A 25,225-nucleotide genomic window follows, 5' to 3' on the forward strand; every position below is an offset into this window, starting at 1 on the left:
ACTGTAGATTATACGATATATATCTAATATTTCCCAATCATTTAAATGGTACATGGATGAGGTCATTTTTCACATTGACACTGTTTTAAGGATCAAAAGAAGCAGCAGAAACCTAATTTCATTTCAAGCTTTGAAGGATTTGTTGTAAGTGTTATCTCAGCTTCAATGACAGGCTGCAGCGCAACGATCCATAACATGAACAACAATATGAGAAACACAGAGAAGAAAAGACAGGATTTAGAAAGAAGTTTGACTTCAATGGATTGGCTAACAAAGTATGAATTTAACGTGTTTTTCAATTTTTTTTTGTAACAAATGTTTTCAATCCCAAAGCAGGGAAACAATAGAAGGCAAGCTTTGCTTCTTTTCCAATAAAGAATAAAGCAGATTGCATGCTGTAACTTAGCTAAAGTGCAACACAACTTTTAACTGGCTATTTTTTTGTAATTTCATTAACCTATTATTTATGTGAATTGAACTGTGGCAATGTACTGTTTGTGCAATTGTTTTCAAGATTTACTTTTTTGAAAAACGGTTGTTTTTAAGTACTTAGAAGTACCGTAGACTTAAAGAAAGCTGAGGAGGCCGGACATAATTTGCCCTTTATTTTGCTAGACTTAAGCAGAATCAAATCACATTTGGCACGCAGTCAGATTGGCTACATACAATTAATTTTACTGCCTGCATCTGACATGACCAAGAAACAATTATCTGTTGTTTGTTTAAGATTGAATGTTCGGGAGATGACATCAGACCCACGTGGTGATAAAGATAATCGGAAGGCAAATGGAGATGATTCCAGTGAAAGTCAAAAAGATGGAAAGCCGCCATACAGGTAAAGCAATCAGCACTGAAATTCAAGAAAGTTATGATTCATAACTTGTGTTGTGAAAGTACCGTAATGTTGAGGAATTTAATTATATATTAGCTAATCTTCACTGGGCTAAACTGTTTGAAAAGAGATTTAGATGTATATAGTCATAAAAAGAACACGTATCGTATTGTAAAAAAACAGACCATTGCTCAAACATCTTGATTCATTACGACAATGAATAAAATCGTATTTGATTATATCTCATTTTGGAAAATAAATGTTTGAAACATCATGTTTGGAAAAATGGTCAACAACTGATCAGTTTTTAGTTCTTTTTGCGTTTACGGCCATCTTCAGTCATATTGTTATATCCAGGCACCGCAATCAATGGATTTGTGTTCATCGAGCATTGTTAGGTTTACATCTCTATCCTTGGCTCGGTATACAGGACATAATGTGGTGTGCAGTCTAAAAACCTGAGCCACAAGCACAAGATGGTGAATCGGCGAAGCCCAATTGGAACATATTGTCATTGAAACGACCCACCCCAGGTCCCCAGTTGCAGATAGCTGCAGCAAGGCGAAAAAAAGGTGTCGAGATTTGAAGTGCTTGGGCCTTTGAAGGTGTGATTTTAGGACCATCTGGTTGAGGAGGTGGTCAAGGTTGGTACACGACAACTGGGGCGATACCCACTTGGGCGAGACCAGGTGGGCGACGAGACAAGTGGACGATGGACCAGGTGGGTGACGAGTCAAGTGGGCGACGAGCCAAGTGGGTGACGGACCAAGTGGGCGACGGCCAAGTGGGCGACGAGCCAAGTGGGCGACGGACCAAGTGGGTGACGGCCAAGTGGGCGACGGCCAAAGTGGGCGACGGAAGCGAAAGTTTAGCCGTTCGAAAAAAATATGACTTTTAATTTTTACTTTAAAATACAATGATTGATTTGTGGAAGGGAGGCAATGAGAGTTCTCACGCTGAGTTTCACGAAGCATTGGAAGCAACATTTTCATTATTTTTTGTAGCCTAGTAATACTAATAGCGCTTGCTGTTTGATGTTAATTTGCATTGTGACATCATCTTGACACATTATTTTGCAATTTGCGGCGTCAGGGTTTATCGTGAAGCTTAAGAGAAACCTCTCAGAAAAGAGACAAACGAATGGCCAAAGAGTGGTTGAAGTCAGTTATGAACGTTCCCTAACCGTTAATCAAAGCTTGTCAGTATAAAATATGATTTTTAATTTTTACTTTAAAATACAATGGTTGATTTGTGGAAGGGAGGCAATGAGACTTCTCACGCTGAGTTTCACGAAGCATTGGAAGCAACATTTTCATTATTTTTTGTAGTCTAGCATAGTCTAGTAATAGCGCTTGCTGTTTGATGTTAATTTGCATTGTGACATCATCTTGACACATTATTTTGCAATTTGCGGCGTCAAGGTTTATCGTGAAGGTTAAGAGAAACCCCTCAGAAAAGAAACAAACGAAAGGTCAAAGAGTGGTAGTAAAAGTAGCCTAATTGTAATCAAAGAGTTAGAAAGGAAAACGCCGCAGAGAGTTGTTGCAGCAAAATTTGATGTGGCACAGGCGCAAATTTCACGGATATGGAAGGCACGGGAAAAGCTCTTGAACAACCATCGTAACAACAACATCGACAAAGCTCACCTTAAGCAAGTAGAAGTTGTGTTTATTTCCAGCAAACACAACTTCTTCTGTCCATCTTTCAGACCAACGTATCATCAAGAATTTCAAACATCATTATTGATGGAGTATGTTGCAAAAACTTCCGGTCACCATCGATGCTATTAAAAACGCTGCAGCCACCAACATAGCACGCGCAATCTGTTTGTTTTTTTTTCGCTGAGACTTTTCGGTCATTTGTCCGAAATGACTTGTAAAAATTCGGTCATTTTTTATTTATTTCGGTCATTGTTTCTGATGAAAATATTTCCTTTCAAGTAGCTGATACAAACCAAAATTTGCACTTTCTGACTCGCTACAACATTAAGTTTCGCTGAGAAACGTTGTCGTGTTTTACCTGAGAAAAGTTGGAACAGACAAACGTTTCTTCAACGTTCATCAGCGAAACTCAACCTTGCAACACTTGGCCGAATTGACTATATATTTGTTTGCACATTTTGACCGAATTGGCTAGGCTATATTTTTTTCAGACATTTTTCTAAAAAATCGGTCAATGACCGAAAAAAAAAAAAACAGCGCACAATTAGTGTTCTTGACGCTATAAATCGTATGTGCGCGGAAAATCCAATGTCTCATAGAGACTTGCCATTAACTTACATTTACAATGTTGTATGTGAAAGTACCAATAAAACTTTAATCCGAATGCTCTAGTCTAGACGCTGCGTAGCCGCATCAGCAGTTTACAGAACACATTGTGACTGACAGTCATTACTATTTTGTTTATGACCTAAAAATTGAAAAATATGACTTTAGTTTTAGATATTCTGTCAAAATTTTTATTTTAATGGATTATTTTTAGAGCATCAAATTTATGCTAATCTCCGTAGTTAATGATTCGTATGTAAGTTTTTACATGTATTTTAAACAATAACACACTCGAACAACTAACAAAAACTTCTGTTTCGCTTGAAAATCACTACAAACATTCAAATGTCTAATGCATGTACCTACCAAACCAGCTACTTAGTAGTTAAGATCTCACCACTGGCTGACCTAGTGGCCTACCGCAAGTGTTTATAATATTCAGAGACTGGATTGTGTGTTGCAAAATAATGTGTCAAGATGATGTCACAATGCAAATTAACATCAAACAGCAAGCGCTATTACTAGACTATGCTAGACTACAAAAAATAATGAAAATGTTGCTTCCAATGCTTCGTGAAACTCAGCGTGAGAACTCTCATTGCCTCCCTTCCACAAATCAACCATTGTATTTTAAAGTAAAAATTAAAAGTCATATTTTATACTGACAAGCTTTGATAACGGTTAGAGAACGTTCATAACTGACTTCAACCACTCTTTGGCCATTGGTTTGTTTCTTTCCGGAGAGGTTTCTCTTAAGCTTCACGATAAACCCTGACGCCGCAAATTGCAAAATAATGTGTCAAGATGATGTCACAATGCAAAGCGCTATTACACAAAAAATAATGAAAATGTTGCTTCTAATGCTTCGTGAAACTCAGCGTGAGAACTCTCATGGCTTCCCTTCTACAAATCAACCATTGTATTTTAAAGTAAAAATTAAAAGTCACATTTTTTCCGAACGGCTAAACTTTCGATTCCGTCGCCCACTTTGGCTGTCGCCCACTTGGCTCGTCGCCCACTTGGTCCGTCGCCCACTTGCCTCGTCGCCCACTTGACTCGTCGCCCACTTGTCTCGTCGCCCACCTGGTCTCGCCTAAGTTGGTATCGCCCACTTTGTCTCGCCCAGTTGTCGTGTACCGGTCAAGGTCATCCCTTGACATTGCTTAAGTAAAACTAGCTTATGTACATGATTTTCCCTATGCAGTCTAGCTGGGACAATGCCTGACAATACTCGGAGAAAGTCAGTGGAAGTTGGGAGCAGGCAACCGGTGACTGTTCTGATGGGGGTTTGAGGGCAGTGCCAATTTTGCTAGTGTGTACGCTGCGGCACCAAGCAGGGAAAACATATTCAGCGGTGCTGTAAACAAGTGCAAGAGCACTTGTACGGCAGAGCGTGGATGTACTAGTAGCAGCCTAGCACCCCAAGATGTTCCAGTCGAGCAAGTTGTTGCATGCTGATAGCTTAGCATGAAGGGCTTCAGCGTGGTGTTTACTTTATAGGTCAATTGCCGATCGAGCTTCAGTGCTTCACTCCTAAGGCATGTATTAATTGTATTATTGGGTTGAATGGATTTTCAGAAGGGATGATGGTCTATGTTGAGACTGTAGGAAAGGCGCTGAGGATGCTACGGTCTGGTAAAGGTTCTTCTAGGTTGGCAAACGCCAGATCCGGATTGGTTGTTGTTTTCTATCTTCCTGACAAAAGCTATCTGCTGTCTTCTTCATTTTGGGTTGAACTGCAACTGGACCCTATGACTGATGCCCATGATTCAAGCGCCATGCCGTCTGCATTTGAGTGGTGGTACTGGTAGTCCCAGGTTGTGCTGTGGGAATTGAAGTCTCTGGCTTAACATGCGTGGTGTTGCAAAGGTGGGAAACTGGAAATGAAGTTAAAGTTTTTAGTTAATAAGTGGATTATCTCTTTTCTGTTTGGGTAAAACATGCTCAAGAGACTCCATCAATGGCCAAAAGATACAATTGGCCGCTCAAACAAAACAGAAGGTTGAAAATGAGTGAAATTGCAATCCCATGCGTTTGCCTTCCAGTAAAGGCAATCAAGATGGCAATCAATCAAGAAGGCAATCAATCAAGATTTCAAGGCACAATTTTTATTTCTACCAACTATATATATACTTTTCTTTTTAGTTTCATAACACAGTAGCCTACTCCATGCTTTTATCAGAGCTGTTGATGATTAGGCTATAATTCCCAAGTCTTGGCAATGTTGCGTGAACTCTTCAATAAACTTTATTGTTTTTTTATTTTTTCACTTAAATATGCTTTGTAACAAGGTCATACCGTTCTTGCAAAGTTAACCATTCTAGCGAAAGATTTTCCTGACATTCTTGAAAAGCATAGTTTGCAGTGGCTGTACATGTTCCACAAACGTAAACCGGCTTTTTGAAATAAGAAAATTTACACTTACAATTTAAAACCTTGGACGTATATGTGTAGACCGGAATGGCCCGTTTCGGTGAGTCCGATTTGGTGAGTTCCCTATTCGGTGTGAGCCTTTTTCGGAGAGTTTTCTATTCGGTGATTTTTTGAATTTTTTTTAAAAATTATTGGGTACCGTAGCCTAATTATCATTGCCGTTTTAGGGGTAGGGGTTAGGGTCTTATTTCAACGTTTAGCGACGTTGAAACGATGTAAAAGCGGCAATGATAATTAGCCAACGGTACCCGATAATTTTCAAAAAAAAATTCAAATAATTACCGAATAGGGAACTCTCCGAAAAAGGCTCTCACCAAAAAGGCTCTCACCGAATCGGACTCACCGAATAGTAGCAGACCCCGAGAGGAGTTTCACACACTCTGTGAAAAGTAGTAGACAATCTGTGAAAAGTTGCCACAAATTTATTAGTACTTGAGATGTAAACATTACACAATGACATTTAGAGTCGCCCCAAAATCGTTGACATAGACAAAATTTATTTTGTCTAGAACGAGATAGACCATAAATCTAGAAAAAAAGTGTTGAGTTAGGCCGGTTTTGTTATTTTGTGCAAACCATAGGCTACTACATGACATGACATGACTACATACTACATGCAAACCACACTACAGGGCTTTACATGACAATGGCTCAAAAATAATCATCATCGTGTTTAGTTTAGTAAAATAGAAAGTTTTTCTTATTTATTCAAAGTTTATTCTTTGTCATTAATCACTGGCTTCTTGTTAGTATTATTATATGACTATATGTCTTGCAATGCCATGTTAAAATTAAAAGTTACTTCAGTTTTTCAGAACAGCAACGTTTTTCAGTATTTTAATCCTTTAATTTCAGTTATGCGAACTTGATTACTCTGGCCATAAATTCTTCTGCCAAGAAGAAAATGACTCTGAGTGAAATTTACACGTGGATTTGCGATAACTTTTCATATTATAAAGATGCTGGCAGTGGCTGGAAGGTAGGGTCATCTTCAATGATTGTAGACTTTTAAACAAATATTGTCGTTTTACCAAAAAGCTTGTGTATTGCAGTACTTTTTAATCTTGATATTTGGCTGAGCAAAGCTATTATCTTTATTTTTGACCTGCCAACCAGCACAACCGCTGTTATGGCAGATGTGTTATTCGTGGTATATATATCACTAAAACTGATGCGACATTATGGTAAGTTGTGTAATTTGATCCTCGTGATGGACTTGTTTAAACAATGCTATTGCAGAACTTGTCTTTTACGATGTGGTTCGAATGGCGCCTTTAATGGTGCGTCCATACGCCACCATGCCTGAGTGGTGCGAATGCGTAATGACTTTTGCTCGAATTACTTATTTTTAAGTCTAATATATATATGTTTGCGTCTGCTCTGTACTTCTTAGAGTTATCGCTTACGATGCTCGACAGCAAAATTTAATCTTTAACTTTTACCAAATTAATCAATCAGCTTTATAAATATGATTTTTTAATCTGTTTTGTAGTCATTGTACAACTTACGTATCAATAGATTGCACCAGTCATGCAACAAAGTCATAAAACTGAAGTTATTTACATGTCTCAATAATAAAGTTTTCATTTCTTACCTCTATGGATGGATAGCATCTTTTAGCTTCAAGCAGTAAATCCCGTGCCCCGCTACTTCATGAACAATACAGGGCGAAATTACGTACTTTATGACCAGTAAAAACAAAAATCCAATTACAATGTGTAATGGCGCGACTTTAATATCAGTCACAAGAATTATTCAAGACTCGCGTCAGTCGGGTTGAAGCCATTCGAACCGCGTCATAAAGTCATCACTATTGTTTCATTTTTACTAATGTGGACTTCTGATTTAATTCTGCGTTGCATATCGGTGTACAAACTGTACATGTAAGTTGGATAACAGTCATTCGTTTATTCGTTTGAGCATATACTAGCATATACTAATACTATTTCTACAGCTAACAAAAGCTGCTGTTTTAATTTCCTTTCAACGTCAATATTCAAACAATATAAAAACAACAACTTTGGCTTGTTGGGTATATATTTTGCAGCAACTCGAGACTGTTTAAGAAACTAAATAAATTTTTTTCGACAGAATTCTATCAGACATAATCTGTCTTTAAACAAATGCTTCATGAAGGTGCCAAGATCCAAAGACGATCCTGGCAAAGTAAGGAATATTTTTAACTTTTACTTGTTTGCCTCGACGTTTGACATTTTGCTTTGTTCATTGAAAAACTAAATAGGATATTATTATTTCGAAATCTGCTGAGTGCTGATATAGTATTCTGTTGACAGAAAGTATCGTGGTGTTTTATAAGGTAGTTTTAATTTTAAATGCCACTTTTATATAATACTTCTTTCATCTTGTTAATTGTTTGGTGTATCGGAGATACATCTATCTAGCTCATGCAACCGTTTTCATTGTCTTCTTCCCGCATCCTGTATCACAATGCTTCTCAACCCAAAAGTGGGTGTCGTTTGATTTGGCTGGGTCGCCGACTGCAGTTGTATGCATGGTTTTTGCAAAAACATCGACGCGAAAGACCATGACGCAATATAGTTCACAAAATTTTATTATTAGAATTAAGTTGCCAGGTGGCCTAAAATTCCGACAAAAAAACAAACAAACGATAAATTGGCGCAATTTAATCCACTGTGTTGTCCGACGGCTAGCAGGTCATTGGGACATACAGTTTTTTGTTTTTGTGAACTACGAAATAGTGTTGGTAAATTAGCTTTTATTGAATGATTTGTTGGTTTTTATTTGTTTTTCTTTTTTTGATCAGTTATATACATTTTGTGTTGGCTATGTTCGACCGTTATATGCCAATGTTTAATTTCCTGCGACATTAGTCAAGTGATGGACAATAAAGAAAACATTTTATCGTTTGTCCAAAATATTGGATTACATGGCAATTCTGGTTAGATTTTGATCTAGATCAGTGCTCTTCAACCGGTGTGCACGGTGCACCCTAGGGTGCACCAAAATATGCATGGGGTGCACCAGTACAAAAAGGTATACACGGGTGCATCACAAACTTGTCACACTAAACATATACTTTTTACAAAAACTTTCTGAGAGCAAAAATGAACCATTAATATTTAACTTTCAGGATATTAGAAAAAAGATGTAGGTTTCAAGTCATTTTGCAGCAACTGAAGGACTATATTGACTGTGTATTTATAGACCGCAATGCTACTACAATCCTCTGTATTTTTTTAAATGTTGATGTCTAATTTGATTTTTGTTTTTTAGGTATAATATTATTATTTAGTTAACTATTTTGTCTGTGATGTCTCTATTCAAATATTTTACGAAAACTTCAACTTCTGTATCAACGAGCGAGGGTAGTGTCTTTCAGCAAAACGAAGGCAGTGCAAGGCATGAAGATAGCCAAAGCTATGTGCAACGGAAACTGAAACTCCTCTGACGTCTATTGCTTGCAAAGGCGGGAGAAATGTGAAACGCAAAAGTCAAACAGTGTCCACGCCAAAACGAAGAAGATGGAATGAGGATTATGTGAAGTACGGTTTCCATCTTTCAACAGATGATAAACACAATCAGTATCCATCGGCTAGTTGTCTGTTTTGTGCAGTCAAGTATGCCAACTGCAATCTTGTTCCTTCCAAACTCGAGCTGCATCTTCAAAAACAACATCCTGAACACCAGTACAAGTCCAAGGAGTTTTTTGAGTCACAGTTATCATCAATTCGTAAGCAACAAAGATCCTTTGAATTGCAAATGATAGGCAAACAGAGTAAAGACATTGTGTTAGCTTCGTTCAAGATGGCTCATGTTGTTCTTAAAAGCAAACGTCCTTATACAGAGCTAGAATCAGTAGTATTACCATGTCAGTAGCAGCAGATTTGATTCATGGTGATAAAGAAGCAGTTGATAGAGTTTCAAAAATTTCTCTGTATGATACCACAGTTTATCGCCGATGTCAAAGTATATCAACAGACTTGGAGGATCAGTTGATACAAAAGTTGAAGGAAACGCCTTCGTTTGCCATCCAGTTAGACGAAACAACTGATATATCTTCAGAAGCTCAACTCATTGTGTTTTTGTAGATTTGCTGATATTTCACATAAAACAATTACAGAGCATTACTTATTCTGTAAACCGTTGGGAGTGAATGCAACCGCCAAGATGAGGGGAGCAATTGAAAAAGATATCATACCTCGGTTTGAGTTGTTAGTTAACAATGTGCAACAACAAAACAGTCATTAAATAATGATTTTTTTTATATCGCTTTTACCTCAGTTTACCTTTTAAGTAAACAGGGTGCATGAGTTCGTCACAACAAATTTAAGGGTTCACCAAACCAAAAAAGGTTGAAGAGCACTGATCTAGATTACGGTTAGAAAATTTGTATCTTGCTGTTTCGAGATTTAAGGCAGTTGTATTTATACATTTTCTGTAAAGTTAATTTGGAAAAATTGCATAGCTAAGCTTAAGATGAAGTGGTCGCAGGCCATGTGCTTCCACTTTACATTTTTTGTTTTTAGTTCTAGAAATGATAACTAACTTTTAAGCTTACAAAAACAATAAGCGAAATCATTTGGTTTGCTGAAAAAAAATGGTTGAAGCACTGCTGTACCATCATTAAAAAATCAGGAATACGAAGTGCATTAAAATATCTATCACATTTTAAAGCCTTTTTAACTCATTTGAGGGCTATACCTTGCCAGGATGAAGAAAAAAAACTGAAGTTGTACGAAGTTTAGAGACTCTTTATTCTCAAGCGCTACCGGTATCTAAACGAGTTTCTTGCTATACATGCAGTACTGTAGTTACATAGTTGAAATACGCTGTGAAGCCTTGACTATATTTAGATTTTTACTAACTTTGTTTTTCCCTCTGGACCTCAGTTACCACTCAAGATTTCTTTTGGCATATTTTTAGGGTTCATATTGGGCCATCGACATAAGCCCACCTGATGACCCAATTCCAACTCGAGGGCTGAAAAGAAAAAGAAGATCTGATGAACTTGGGGTAAAACGTTTTAGCACTTCGAGTATATTTCTGTTGTACACTTTGTTTTGTTTTAACATATTGAACCATAGGCATACGAAGCCGAGTAACGTGATCAAGTTTAACATCTTCAAGTAACAAGTTTATTACATATAGAAACACAAAACTACACAACAAATTAAGTATCGAACGTTTTCGACATCACAAGATGTCCTCTTCAGGAATAATATACATACAACTTATTAACTACATCTGAATAAAAATACAATGGTTAACTAAATCTATAAACAGGAAAAGACAAAAACTGCACAGTACTTCTGACTAGCTCAAACTCAACGATAGGCTCTACGAGAATTAAAGGTAACTGCATCAAAAGGTGTTAAACAGTTACCTTTGATTCTCGTAGAGCCTATCGTTGAGTTTGAGCTAGTCAGAAGTACTGTGCAGTTTTTGTCTTTTCCTGTTTATAGATTTAGTTAACCATTGTATTTTTATTCAGATGTAGTTAAGTTATATGTATATTATTCCTGAAGAGGACATCTTGTGATGTCGAAAACGTTCGATACTTAATTTGTTGTGTAGTTTTGTGTTTCTATATATATGTAATAAACTTGAAGATGTTAAACTTGATCACGTTACTCGGCTTCGTATGCTTATGGTTCAACAAGACAAACTCTCTACCGAAGCTTTAACATATTAATATCACTTATTAAACTCTAGTTTTTAGCGTATAACCAATTTAGAAAATTGTTATTTTTTTCAATATAATGATTGTGTTTCTGTGTAGCTTCTCAGACAGTAAAATCCGTCATTTATACGTTGATTCAACATCTGCAGACGTTGAATCAATATAAACTGTTAGATTTTTCTGTCTGTGTCATCACTTTATTGAACAACAACTAAAAGGTAGCTTCTTGAAACCATCATTTCATACAACACATTGCTGCAAAAAATATGACTAACTTTAAATCTGTGAAGCATTGTGGCGAAGTGAGACTACCACCACTTCGCAATCAATTTCTGATTGGCACTAGAACTGTGTTTTGTTTAACTGCTTTGAAGTGGCTTTTGCTGGTGTTTCAGTGAAGTTAAAGGTACAAGATTGAATTAGTCGCTTTAGATTTGTTAAGTACCATTGAAAATAGGCAGGAATTAACATTCAGCTTGCTTAGTGGGTTTCATTCTTAGTGATGCGAGATTCCCTTGGCCTGTAGAAGTGACAGTGGCATGCTTACAAGATCGATTCTTTGTATTTGTTCAACCAGTTAAAGCGTTGTTTGCGTTCATCACGTAATTTCCAAGTGTTTGCTGAGCACACATCGGCAATGCCTTCATGGAAGTGCTTCTCGTTTTCTATTTCTTGTATTTACTTCGTCAACGTTGAACTCGTGTCGCCAAATCTGCTGTATCATTTCATCTCATAATTTCAACTCAATTGCGTTGGGTCTCTCTCTCAGTAGACTAGTCGTGCCTTGTCATCACTGTAAAGTGTAACTACAAGATTTGGTTGTATCATGGATTTGCACCGAAAGAAGAGTAAAAGACTGGAAACTGTCTACCATTGCTTGCACCTGTGCAATTGGCTTACTCTTAGAATAAAACTAGTTGTCTTCAGAAATATTTGTAAGATGAGTTGAGTGAATATTTTTAACATAAATATAAAAATCGAAGATAATATATGAATCACATTTGCATCCTGTGTGGTTATTTAAAATGACCATTTGGGATAATCGTTTGCGCTCCCTTTGCAGATGAAAACCACATAATGCAGCATTTCATAAAACTCTTGACAAGATTTTTTTTATGAAAAAGAATAACATGCGCTTTCAGTAATTTTTTTTACATTTTACTTTCGGAGATCATTTTTATACCCAATTTAAAATGATATTTCAGTTGAAGATTTCATTTTACAGGCAGCGTCTATTACCAGCGCAATAATACCTGTGTTTTGATTCAACTGCTTCAGAGAGAGAGAGAAGACTTTTATTTCGTCTGTTGCGAGAATAGTAAATATAAACGTTTGAAAAAGTGGCCATCGGAGGATGCAATGCTACAAAAAGGCTGTCATGCTGAGTGGTTTGCATGTTTGATTTCCCTTACACCTGTTCTGCTGCTTTGTTGATTCAGGCACTACTTTCTGACGTTTGTGATAGTTTTATATCTCTTGACAATGTGAGAAAAGCCCTGGCAGTACTTCCACAAGCTTGCACTACCTTTGCATTGGATAACATTGAATTTCAGTGGTATGATTGGCTTTACCTTGAAATAACAGAACTATGCATGCCACATTTTAAGTTTACTGAGCTAACAAAAGCTCATCTTTTTACATCGCTTGAACATCCAGCTACGTAAAATCGGATAAGATATTTGTTCGTTGGCTGGGCAAACATTTCTCAGGTTGGTCGTTGTATCGGTGTGGCTGAGTTTAAAAGTACATAGTTTGCGCAAGTGACTATCTGCGATTTGCGTCACCGCTGTCTTTATTGCATCATAATGTGAATTCATGACGTCATGTCGACATCAAAGTATGTTTTTTTAAGTTGGTGTTTACGTCAGGAAAACCAGTTCTTGGAAAGCCGAGTTTTTCATCAATGGTCTGATTTACTCAGGTTGCCAAAGCAGTACTGTGGTTGCAAGAAACAGTTCACTGCTCCTAAAATATTGTTCATTAAAATTTTTACTCGAACTTTATAAAAAGCATGCACTACTCTCTCTGCATCCGCTTTTTGTTGCCGGTTTTCGGCACTATGCTTTTGTTTATTGCATGTGACATTGTATTTTTGCTTTTCGGAGAATGCGCAAAAGACCATGATTACTTATTAGGTTGTAGGTTAATATACATTGTTACAAATAGTTTATTTTCAATTTGTGAATTATTTTTGTTTTTCTTGATCAGCTTAAGCCTAACATACTTTTACCTTCACGGATAATATTCAAGCTCTGTATTTTAAATACTATCGTTATTATATAGGGCATAAGCTACCGGTACATCAAAATTTTTCTATGTCATATAGACATACACCTTGTGATTATTTGTCTTCACCATGAGTTTTTTCTTATGTTCGTAATGGGATTGGTCTGAAAAGCATTGTGCTATATATACAATGTAATTCCAATGAATGGCTTAGGTTAGTACTTTAGAAGTTCGATAGGCGCTTATCTTTGTTAAAAGAAATAAGACTAGGGCACATGTTTTACCACCAAGCAGTGTAATCTGGTGTATTTTTTTTTACAGCAACTGTGATTATTGTTTTGTCTCTGCGCATTTTTTGTGGGAATTATATCTAACAGAATTGCCATTGATGTTGAACGTGATTGGTTTCCAATCCAAGCATGTGTTTGTTGTCTGCTGCCCAGCCGGCCAGCCCACAAGCTAGGTTTCCACAAGGCGTAGAAAGTGAAAATTTAAACAAACCTAGCTTGGTTTGCAGTATTACAAAAGCCATAAAAGGTTTCGATTGATTAGTTAAATTCAATTTCTTTCAAATTTTGTTGCTGCGTTTTCTAATTGCCCTTGTCATCCACACAAACATTTACCTGTTCACAGGCTGGCCTCATGCTGATTCTTTGTAGCGTAGTTGTGTTAAGCTGCGAACAACGCATTGGATGTTCTCGTGATGTCACAGCGTTGACGTGGCTCAGGCATTGTTCTGCTGCGTACTCCTTGAGCCCAATTGTTGTTGTTTGTGAGATATGTTTGCTCTTGTTCTATCATTCAAGCAGTTTGATTTATTGTATACCCGAAGATGACAATTTTTGCCTATTTGACCATACGACCTGTACATTTTCAGTACAAACTATATATACTTTCTTAAGCTGCTGTGATCTTGACACAGTTTTAAATCGACGTGTCTGTGGTGCACTGATGTCGTCTCTCATCAAATATGGCTAGAGTTAGTGAGAGACGACATCAGTGCAAGAAACATGGACAGAATCAACATTAACAATGTTCAGGGAAGCATAGCAGAAGGGCTAAAAATCTGGCGGACCGCTGTTAGCGGGGATAAACTCCAGGTCTCATCTACTGAAGAAGGGACGAACGAATTATGATGATAAGTTCATGTGGTGCAAAATTGGCACGGTCACAGCATTTGGATTATCAAGTAGTATGCTGAGTAGTTTAGCTGCTATGCCCTTCCGATTCATGGTCTTTTTTTAAGTTTGTGAGACCTTGTGTTGTCCTCTTTGCTGCGGTCAGATAATTCTTTTGTTTGTTTTCAATTTTCAGATGTCTTTTGATGAAAATTCTTACGACGGGTCACCCATGAGACGAGCTGCCAGGCTAATGCAGGGAATGCCAGATTATTCTGCAATGGTAAAAATCACTAAAGCGATAGACCAATTTTAAATTGTAGCAATGTCGTCATTTACACCTTATCGTTAAGATGTGAATTGTGATTTTAAAAAGTGTATTAATTGCAGGGTTCTCCACACCAAGGGGTGCCTTTGCCATGCCATTCATCGACCCCTCTTAACCAATCACACGTTTCAAGTTTATCCCATGACCATGTGAGTTGATGCGGCGTCGGCTTGTGTTACTTTACTTAACCCTCGCAGTTTGTATGTTTTAGGCCGTGATTAATGTACAAGTTGATAACGTGCGATGTATTAGCATGGCAATGCATTGAAAAAGGTAGACGACATCAGATATGATTTGACAGCAACATCTTAACTTAAATATTAAGGTAATTGAAAGTGTAGTAGCTGCTAATCACCTTCTTTGTGCTTCGTTTTTAAATTATATATCATTGTCTTGGCACACTGTCATGCTTCCTTTCAGGGATCAAGCACAGAAAATAATAGCTTTTCTGGAAGTCTCGAAGGTTTAGGTTTGGAGGACTTGGGTGCATCGTTTCGTAGCATTTACAAAAGTGTTTTCCAACCAACTTTGGGAGAACGTAAGTGGCGATGCACAGGAATACTGCTGAATATCTATCACTGGATTCAATACTTAAGTTAATGCAGTAGTAAATGTTTTATTATAGTTATGAGAAAGCCCGTAGTGGATCGTCTTGGCTCGCAAATTTTGGTTTCGTAAATATGCGCAATTAATGCAAAACGATAATTGGTTTTGTCTCAGCGATACCATTACTACCATCCAGGCATCCCCCATGTCGGAGGGGCCACTTCTAGCTCAGGTTATGTCTTACTGTCAGGGAGTTTCTTTTTATACTTCAGGTATTTTTAACTCAGTTTACTTCATTTTTATCGAGTGATGGAGGATTTTTTCGCAATATTTTTTTTATAAATTCAGTGTATAATCGTCGCTGGTTTCCATCCAACAAAATTCGTCTTTTTTACATTGACCTAACGCTTGTCGACGTCAATTTACTTTAAAAAGGGCGGATTTTGTTTGCTGGGAGTCTACTTCTTAATAATACATCAGCGCATTTGGTCTAGCAGAGAACGGAATTAAAAATCTTTTAATTCTAATATACTTGAAAGAGATTTCAAATTTCGTTGTTCAATGCGCAGACGTCAATGGCTCACAGGATAGCAGGAGTATCATGGATGAGTCCAGAGGAAGCTCTTCCTGTGCCTTCTCCAGGTCCCACACAGGAAGTGATGTGGGAGGATGCTCCTCTTCTGGAGTGTCAATGCGAAGTTTTCAAAAGCAAGTGAACGTAACAGTAAAGTCGAGTTTTTTTTCTGAAGTATTCATATGTCTTTACACAGAGCCGAACTTGAAACATTTGTTCGTTATAGTTTTTACTTTTGATGACAAAAAGAGTACAGTATTTCTTATCTATTTTGCGCTTTCGTTTTTAAAACTTCACTTTCACAATATGTTTAATTGGTTTTCCAATTGAAAACATTTTCTTTGTTTGCCCCGCGTAGGTTGCGCACCCAGCAAGTTTAAATTTCTTCTACCATTTGACTCAGTCACGGGCTAAATCTGGACATAATTGTGATTTCACTGTTTTCAGGCCTTTGCTAAGCATGTCTAACCAATGTTGCTTTTAGTCGGCATCTTGGTTTATTGCCTATCATTTTCAGGGAGTCGTGATGCTTTACCGAGGGTACCATTGGTAACTTACAGTGAATGACCGTGTTAGCACAATAAAACTGAAGATATTTTATTATTTTCATTAAAGTTAGTTCATCTCGTCCACTTTTAATTTTATCAGTGCGGATTTGGTGAAATTGCTGGCGCAAGGGCATTCACATTAACTAAGAAATTACATATTTTACAAGAAATTTCATTTGTATTACTCTTTCCAGCTCTACATCGAGTGCTTCCTTCAACAACTACAATACAATGGCCCACAAAGCGATTCCCAACTTGCAGAGCAGAGCAAACTACCTTCATTTATCCGACAGGGCCACCAACGGCCCCCTTCGCCAGCCCCACCGGCAGCACCTCGGTCACAACTCCACGTTGAATCAAATCAACAAAGCGTCAGCTAGCGCTTCTGGTGAGTGATGCAAATGTCTGCTAGTGATGCACCGGCGGCAACTTTTGAAAAGGTACCATTATAAAATCCCCTTTCAACTTGGTTTGGTAATTACAGAAGAAAAAAGAGCAACAGCTGTGGTGGGAATCAAACCCACGTCAATGTAATTACTAATTACTACCACCACCCTAACCCAATGCGCCAAGCCAGCCGATGGGGAATGAATGACTAAACTGAGCTAGAATATACGTTTTCCTTTGTTGCTCAGAGGGGATTTTTTTATGGTTCCTTTTCAAAAGTTGCGCACCGGCGGCAAGATTTTGGCCGGAAGCAGGATGTTCCTGCCAGAGAATGTCAACTCCGGCCGGAGCTTCCGGCCTTTCTTAATATCCACCTCATATAATCAATATTTTAACCAAACGATTGTTGGGTTGGCAGTAGCGTTGACAGGGCGGTCCAGAGGGTATTTTCGGAGCTATTCCAAGGGGCCTGGGAACTTGAAGAAACCACCTCGTATTTGTTGGATATGGTGCGTTTTTCTTTCAAGTGTCTGAACTTAGCGCCTGAGAGTTTCATTGATACTGGGCCCAAATTATCCTCTCAATGGCCCTGGTTTTTGGTACACTACTCCTATCAAGCAGGGAAGCGATAACTAGGCACTCTTAAAGATAAATTGCTTTATGGCAATGTTGACGGTCCTTCAAAGGAGCTCGTTTAAGAGTAAACATTTAGGTAGATTTCAAATTTGACAGTGCTTTTTATCCACCTGATGTGGTATTGTTTTTTAAGATATTGAAAAATTTTATTGACTTCCTTGAACCCATTTTCAATCTTGCATGTACCTATAAGACCGATGTTCCAGCCAACATATGTCATTGTGTATTCTTGCATTTCTACAATATACCACAATGAAACATAAAATTACATTCATCCAAGGTCATGAACTTGACCACAGCCATACACACAATTGGCACACACACTTCCAGCTCTGGGCCGGAGCCACTATCAACCTCCCGGCCCGGAGCCAGAGTTGAAAAAATGGCCTGAGTTTGGCCGGAACTGGAGCCGGAGTTTGTTCTATTACTAATGCCTGCTCTGTCAAACCACACGATTGAACGCCGAGATTACTTTGTATTGGTAGTAGCGTATTTTGTCACCCGTTTGTGATTGAGCAAACCCCCCTCTACTTTGTGGAATGTGGAGACTACGCAAACTTTGATTGAACTACGTATTACGTAAGGGTGAATGGTTACGCTTTGATGATCAACATTGCTAGAAATGACAAGAAAAAAGACAAGTTGGTTTCATCGCTGACGTTTCGCTCACAACGCCAGTTCATCTCTTCAGAGCTTATCATTAACGATGTTGAATTATGAATTAAGGGCATATAGAAACCTTGTATCTTGATAGCCTTGACTAAGAAACAGCACAAGAGCGTACACATCATCTAGATTTCATGGGCTATTATACTTTTGTCTAATTATGTGATGTTTCTGACTCATTCTTGATGCCTCACAGGTCTTAACTTCGACTGGTGCAATAACATGGAGGCGCTAAGACAGAGTTGTCGGCTGGCTCAAAGCTACAACTGGTCCGACATTGATTTTGCTCCTTATCAAGGTCAGTTGCCTTGTGCTAACCACCCTCGCATTTCAGAAATATTTTCATAGAGTGTGACTGATTGACTGCAACATTGCGCTCATTTTCTGTGAACTTGCATCTGACCCAGCCTGAATGTCCATCGGTAGTTTTTTGTGACTACGAATTGTAGTAGTAGTCCAGTTTTAATCCGGTGACGTCCCCGTTACGGAGGGTGGCTGAATCCACCTTTTCGTGCCGCAATCGCCTTTACACCCTCTGTTTACATCGACCTTCCTAAAGCGCCCTTATATATTAAGCCGACTTTGCTGCTTCCCCCCTGAACTTGCCTTTTCCGCGTTTTCTAAACAGTAGTGACATAAGTTTGATATGACAATTGCGACTAATTACAGAATGTCGTTATTTCTTCAGATTTAATTGAAAATATGCAGCAAGCGGACCAGAAGAACTGGGAGTTAGACCAACAGTCGATCGTGGATCTTTGCGGGAGCTTGAACAGTTTCTTCAGGCAGACCGGCTTCATCCCACCTACATCCAACAACTTGGCCACTGGGACCCAACAGATGCATCATCACTCTCATGGTAAGTGGATCTTGGCAACTCCTACTTTTCCTAATAGTCGATAACCGATGATTTTAATATTGTCTTTTAAATTGTAGAACCAATAGTTAAAAGTGGCGTTACTATGGGTCTGGGTCCGTTTGTAGAGAAATGCCATATAATCAGTTTTCCTAATACCCCACAACAAAACAACCGTTCCACGTATCCAGTGTTTCATGGTTAGTTCGTCATTCATGTTGTACGTAATTTGTGTTTGTATGTTTCGGAAATGGTTCGAAATTGCTGTGTCAATTATTTGGAAAATGGTCGCAATTAATTGGGTTAATTATTTTGGAAATGGTTTGAAATTGCCGGGTTAATTAGTGTTCGTGTGTGTTATTCATTTATGTTTTCACACTTTTTGTTGTCATTGTGATGCACGTTGTTTCTTGAATAGCCACTGCCTCGTGTACGGTTAGAAACACTTATAAACACCGAAACTTTTGACCAAGTATAACACCACGTTGACAACCTCAGTGCTTTGTATGCTCTCATGACACAACTATTTAGTCGAGCTATCTTATTGTCAATTCGATATCAATTCGTGTTGCTTCAGTAAACATAGCGATGACATTTGACTGAACCTTGAACATCTTTATTCAAATATTTATTAAAAAGTTGTTAAACTTAGTCTATGACATGCATAATTTATAATTTGCTTCGCCAACGCTAAATTTCCCTTTGAAAATTTTCATGAGCGGTTTTTGAACATCTCACTCCCAACATGAAGTGAAATTTCCCTGTTACGGGTTGGATTTGCGTTCGTTCAATGTTATGTGACGTTTTTGTCAACACGTAAAGTCGCGTGTCAACCACGTTTTGGTTATTTTTATGTACGTCGGTCATCACTTTTAGTTCCTTGTGGGATTCCACCGACACGAAAATTTCGTTGTTGCGAAATAAGTTCAAGTGCGCGGGTGCACGTTGCAACTGAGCACATACATAATTGTGGCATACTACCTCCACTAGAACCAGCAGGGACATGCGATTTGGGGCGCCCAATTCGTGTGGATTCGATTTGAATTGAATGCAGTATACCTCATGCTGAAATTTTTTCGCACGAAATTGTCGAAGAAATTGATGTGTTATTGTGTTAAGACGAAAAAAGTGACGTCACGATGTTTTACACGTCATCAAAGATCAAACTTTTGCTAGTCTGGACGTAGGATGTCGGTTCGACACCAATCCAGAGCGCGCGGCTGCGTCTCTGCAAAGTTGCTTAATGGCATGTCAAAATAAAGGGAGCATCTGACTCGAAGACTAATGTGTCCCTTCACTGCTTCCTATTGTCTGTTGTATCGTATCTGTGATCGCAGTGTACTGCATGTTGTCACAATAAGCGCAAAATAAAACATGATTATTACTTTTGTAACTTACATGAAAGTTGTCAACACTTTGCTCTAATTTCTGGAATTACTGTAAGTACCGTGTACCGTTAGAATGATGTACCGTGGTTGCCTATGTTTTTCACAGAAACCATTTTCCAATTCAGAGCTAACTGCCACCAAATTACGATCATTGTTGATAATAAGTGGTTGTTTAAAAGTCTTGGTACACTGCAATAAATTCGTGCTTTAATTATGCAAATTTTGTTGTATTGAACAGTTAATTGATTCTGTTCTGGTTTTGCTTCATTACCTTTCCGAGTATAAATCACTCGACCAGGATTCGATATTCTAAATTCGAATTGGTCAAATCTTGAACTCTTTGTCCGCAATACGCAACTGTCTCCAGTGTCATTGTGTCAGACAGCTAATCAGTCGTTTTGTTACATTGCTTCAACGTCTGCAGACTTTGAACCAATGTAAAAAATGACTGATTTGCTGTCTAGGTTCATGAAACTGTATGTTTTGCAAAGTACAGTAGCGTCCTCTACTTAAGACAATTCAATGAATGTTAATGAGAGCGAACGTTTGTGGCAAGCAGGTTATTTTGTGCAGCATGACAGTAGTTGTTGATTCATAAATGGCATCTATGCTTGTCTTGAGCACGTAAATTTCGAAACAATGATAAAGGAAAAGTGAAACCAGCAATCACAGTTGTAAATTTCGGAAAAATAACAATCGTTTGTTTGTCAACAACGTTTTAATCCTTTGCATCTTCAGGTCAAGTCGCCAGTACTTCAACAGCCTGTGTTCACCAAGGGAACCCCATGCCCCCACCAAGGTTGGTATATTTGAGGCAGCAGAATGAGTGTAGTGCGTGATGTTTCGCCTTGGTTTAGCGGCACGACTCCTGTTATTTTTTAGCTTTGAATTAATTGGATTTTTTTTCTTGCGAGCCTTTGCTAAGTTTTCACATAAGCAGTTTTAACTTTTTATTATTACTGGTTGAGCAATTTCTCAAAATGGAAAATAGTTTTAACCGCATGAGCTTTCCGTTGACTGGTCGATTGAAGCATGTTGGTTCAATTCCTAGAAAGACCAAATGCTTGCATTGCTTAGCCATTAGTTTGTCTTTATGCAGGCAGACACAAAGATTGTTTTGCGTTTTTTTTATCTTAATTTTCACGTGTCAATCTAACGGTGCTTACAAAAACACATTTCCTCAGGTACGAGCCACCCTCATCTAGCCAGTTGACAAATGAAGACATTGTCGACACTTTTGACTGGGACTCCATCTGTTAGTACGAGACATCCCACACAGTTCTCTCATACATGTTCCAAGATTGGTGCAGAGAAAGCGCCATATGTTGTTAAAGCGTTAGCTTGACGTATAATTGCTCATTTTTTCTTGTGGTATTTTTTAAGGTGCTAAAGGAATTTTTGCTCAAATAACCAACCAGTGTCTCAAGCCTTTTTTAATATTAATTAAAGGTCTGTAGACGTTGAATCAATGTACAGAAAAATGATTTGCTTTGCGGGTATCAGTGATGATCTATAAATTTTGTATGATTCTTTGAAAATACGTTTATTTTCGTTCAAAATTTTTATTAATGTTGTAACGAGGGGTCCATTGTACATTTGAAAAAAAAGTAATCTAAACAATCACGTTTTCCTTGCTCTTTTTTGCAAGTACAAATGACCCTTAGTTGCATGCTGATTTCTTTCTTTTTTTACCATCTCTTCATGTATAGAGTGTAGTCTAGGTTTTTAGGAATTTACCATTTGTGGTGCTTGTTTCATGGGGTTTTACTGTGAAGGGTTTAGTTTTACTTACATTTTGTATGACAATCTGTCTTCATTTTGTTGTGATTTCTTTTTGGTTCTTTTAGTTGCAAATTATTATGTCAATTTCTTTCGTTTGTCATTTTCATACGTTATGAAACACAATTGTTTTGTAAAAAGAGAATTTGATTTTTAAATCTTGTATAAAGTTGTCATAAGTAATATATCCCGATCATCTTCAATAGTCAATGGAGAAGAACTTCATTTCAATTTTTTTTTTGCACTTAATCCTTCAATTTTCTCAATCTCATCTCGCCAACTGCCAGCGACATGCTCCAGCAAAATTGCATCTATTTTTTCATCTTCATCACACAAAATTTTGACAAGTGGACGGTGTTGTTATTTGTATTTTTACAACTTCAACTCATATTCTTTTAATTCGTAATTGTCTCGTTATCAATTCTTCAATCGTGTCCCGGTCGCAAAGATGTCTATTTGCTTGATAAATTAAACAACCCTGACAGCAAAATTCATCGTTTTTACATTGATTCAGCGTCTGCAAATGATAGATTTTGCTGTCTGAGATTGTATATTATTTTTGTTTTTAAGCTTTAATAATGATATTATTGTTTCAATAAACCGTTCGGTATTGTGGCAACACTGGATAAGTTGCTTCATTCACACCATAATTTTCATACAAGAATAAGGCTATGATGCGGATTTGCTTTGTTTTTGTTGATTTCTTCACATTTCATTAACTTATCTTTTTATCAAGTTTTTGAAATACCGTATCGAAACTTATAGACGAACTATTTCCCAGCCCCATATCTGAAACTACTCTGAGGGCAATTTCAAACCTGATATTGATCCCTTGGGGCTGTGCAAATTTATTTGTTTCTTTTCGAACTGTTTTTATTTTCTCATGAAAGTCCCCATAAGGCTGGATTTTTTTCAAATTGTATCTGTTGAGTGAGTTTAGATGTCAAAATAACATTCTAACGTTATATATTTACAGCCGTGTGCCTTAACGTGTGACAACAATTCATGATGTTGTCAATTTCTAGAGACGTCGTGAGAAATCGCCATGGCGACTTGTTAGTAGGCTACGTTTTCCCACTTTCTACATTGATTCAAAGCAGACATCACTGCACCAAGAGCTTCTTTAGCTTTTCTTTTTTTGCTTATCGTCATTCCATAATTGTTGTAAAAATATTTCTATTTTTTCATCTTCACTTCCATCGTGAAGATGGATTGAAGCCGAGCTGGGTTTTGCAGTTTTAAAAAGTTCATGCGGAAGTTCGGTTGATTGCAATATCTCCGTTCGGAAGGGAGACAATTGTTTTTGACGAATTTTTTTCCGTAATTTTATTCTTTTATATTGACTGATGACCGTAAAATATTTCACAATTGATTTTAGTTGGTTCGCTTGTTCTTAGCTTGTCATTTCGTGCATCTGCAAGAGCAGGCACACTCACTTGTACTTTATACGCTACTAAGTGATGGGTACAAAATAATCTTTCTGCTTTTAAAAACCAAATGTTCACACCAGCAGGTTAATCCTGAACTCAAAATCTATGGTTTGAATGGGATAGGCATAAAACTTTTACCTTGTGGATGTTTAGACAAACATACAATTCATTGATAGGACCTATAAAATTAGTAGCCTATATCAGAGCAATGGTCTTGACGGAATCTTGAGGATCTGATATTCTACTAGAGTTGCTGAACCAGGCTAAATATACCGGTCTTCCGACCCTGCGATTTTTTAAAGACCAACTACAAAAACGATTAACTTTTTTCGACTTCACAGCCCTATATTTGTCTGTTGTTTGTGCTACTCGAGTTTTACGGACGATCGTTTTGAAATGTTTCACTGTTTTACTTGTTTACACTGAAATAAAAGTATCTTTGCTGTTTAAATACATTTGTTGCATTTTGTGTGAGAGTTGTTGGCACGAACGTTGAGGTTGAAAGTTGCAATCGCAGGGCAATACGTGGGCTGTATGAGAACCGTGCTCAGGATGCTTGATCTCATCAATTTGACACACACACAAACTCTGACCATTACCATAAGACTAAGTTAATCTGGTAGGTTCCCAGGAATTTCTAGAACAATGGTTTAAACCTTTTTGTCTTGGCGGTTCCCTTTTAGTGCTTTTGAAGCGGTTGTGGACCCCTAAAAAATCTTATCTTAAATTTTAGTATATTGCGTCTTTTGACGGAAACAAGTGTTCCATAAGTTTCGAAGATGACGATTGATAAGATTATGTAATGAGCTATATTATGTTGGAATTGGAACACAGGATAAAAAATCGATATGCTGATTTAAAGTATTTTTTATAAATTTTATTAAATACTAATAGCGTTTTTTGCGACCTTTACAAATAATTTTTTCTCTTTTTCATTTGAAATCAATATTTCGTTGTAGTCACAGTCATGGCAAAACTGTGATTGCTAATACGCCTCTGACTAACGTATGGATTTTTAAAGACATACTAAATGAAATTTTCAAACGGGAATTAAGCATTGTTTTTAGTTATGAAACCGAACCTTTGTGCGACGTTCTTTAAGATTTCAAACGACGCATGAGAATCACTGTAATTATTATTATTGTAACTGTCTCCGCCGCCAGTGTAGCCAAATCGTTTGACAGCCGCTGGCTTCGATCAGTCTTTCAACAAGGTTGATAGGATCTCCATTCTGTTTTGTCCTTTGCGATGTTTTGCAATCGATGGAGATGTGATTTGCTGAGCAGGGATCCCAAAAATACACAAATAAAGCACAACAAATTTTTAAAAGTCGTAGTTTATCAATTAAGCTGGAAACTCGGGCATTTTCACGGACCCCCTAAAACGCTTTGTTGGGGGTCCGCATCCCCGATTGTGAACCGTTGTTTTAAAAGTTAAATCTTGATTTCCCTGTCCAGTAGTTTACATTTTTGCAGAGATTTTTTAAGTAAGCTTACCCTTGATAGTATTTGTACTGCTGTTGTGTCTGATTTTTTCGTTTATTCACAAA

At 37.6% G+C, this 25,225-nt stretch overlaps 1 protein-coding gene across 1 annotated transcript; it reads left to right on the top strand.

The window, feature by feature from the left end:
• Nucleotides 1-24,121, top strand: LOC145764580 (forkhead box protein J3-like). Its single transcript, XM_082576209.1, has 14 exons — nt 1-275; nt 728-835; nt 6,388-6,511; nt 7,624-7,698; nt 10,438-10,527; nt 14,735-14,821; nt 14,929-15,015; nt 15,287-15,404; nt 15,982-16,120; nt 16,729-16,922; nt 18,420-18,521; nt 18,912-19,082; nt 21,206-21,266; nt 21,652-24,121. The coding sequence occupies exons 1-14, from the start codon at nt 166-168 to the stop codon at nt 21,725-21,727; spliced, it is 1,542 nt and encodes a 513-aa protein (XP_082432335.1). The 5' UTR covers nt 1-165; the 3' UTR covers nt 21,728-24,121.
• The last annotated feature ends 1,104 nt before the right edge of the window (nt 24,122-25,225 follow it).

The sequence above is a fragment of the Aplidium turbinatum genome, chromosome 2 (genome assembly GCF_918807975.1).
Source record: "Aplidium turbinatum chromosome 2, kaAplTurb1.1, whole genome shotgun sequence".
Lineage (NCBI taxonomy): Eukaryota > Metazoa > Chordata > Ascidiacea > Aplousobranchia > Polyclinidae > Aplidium > Aplidium turbinatum.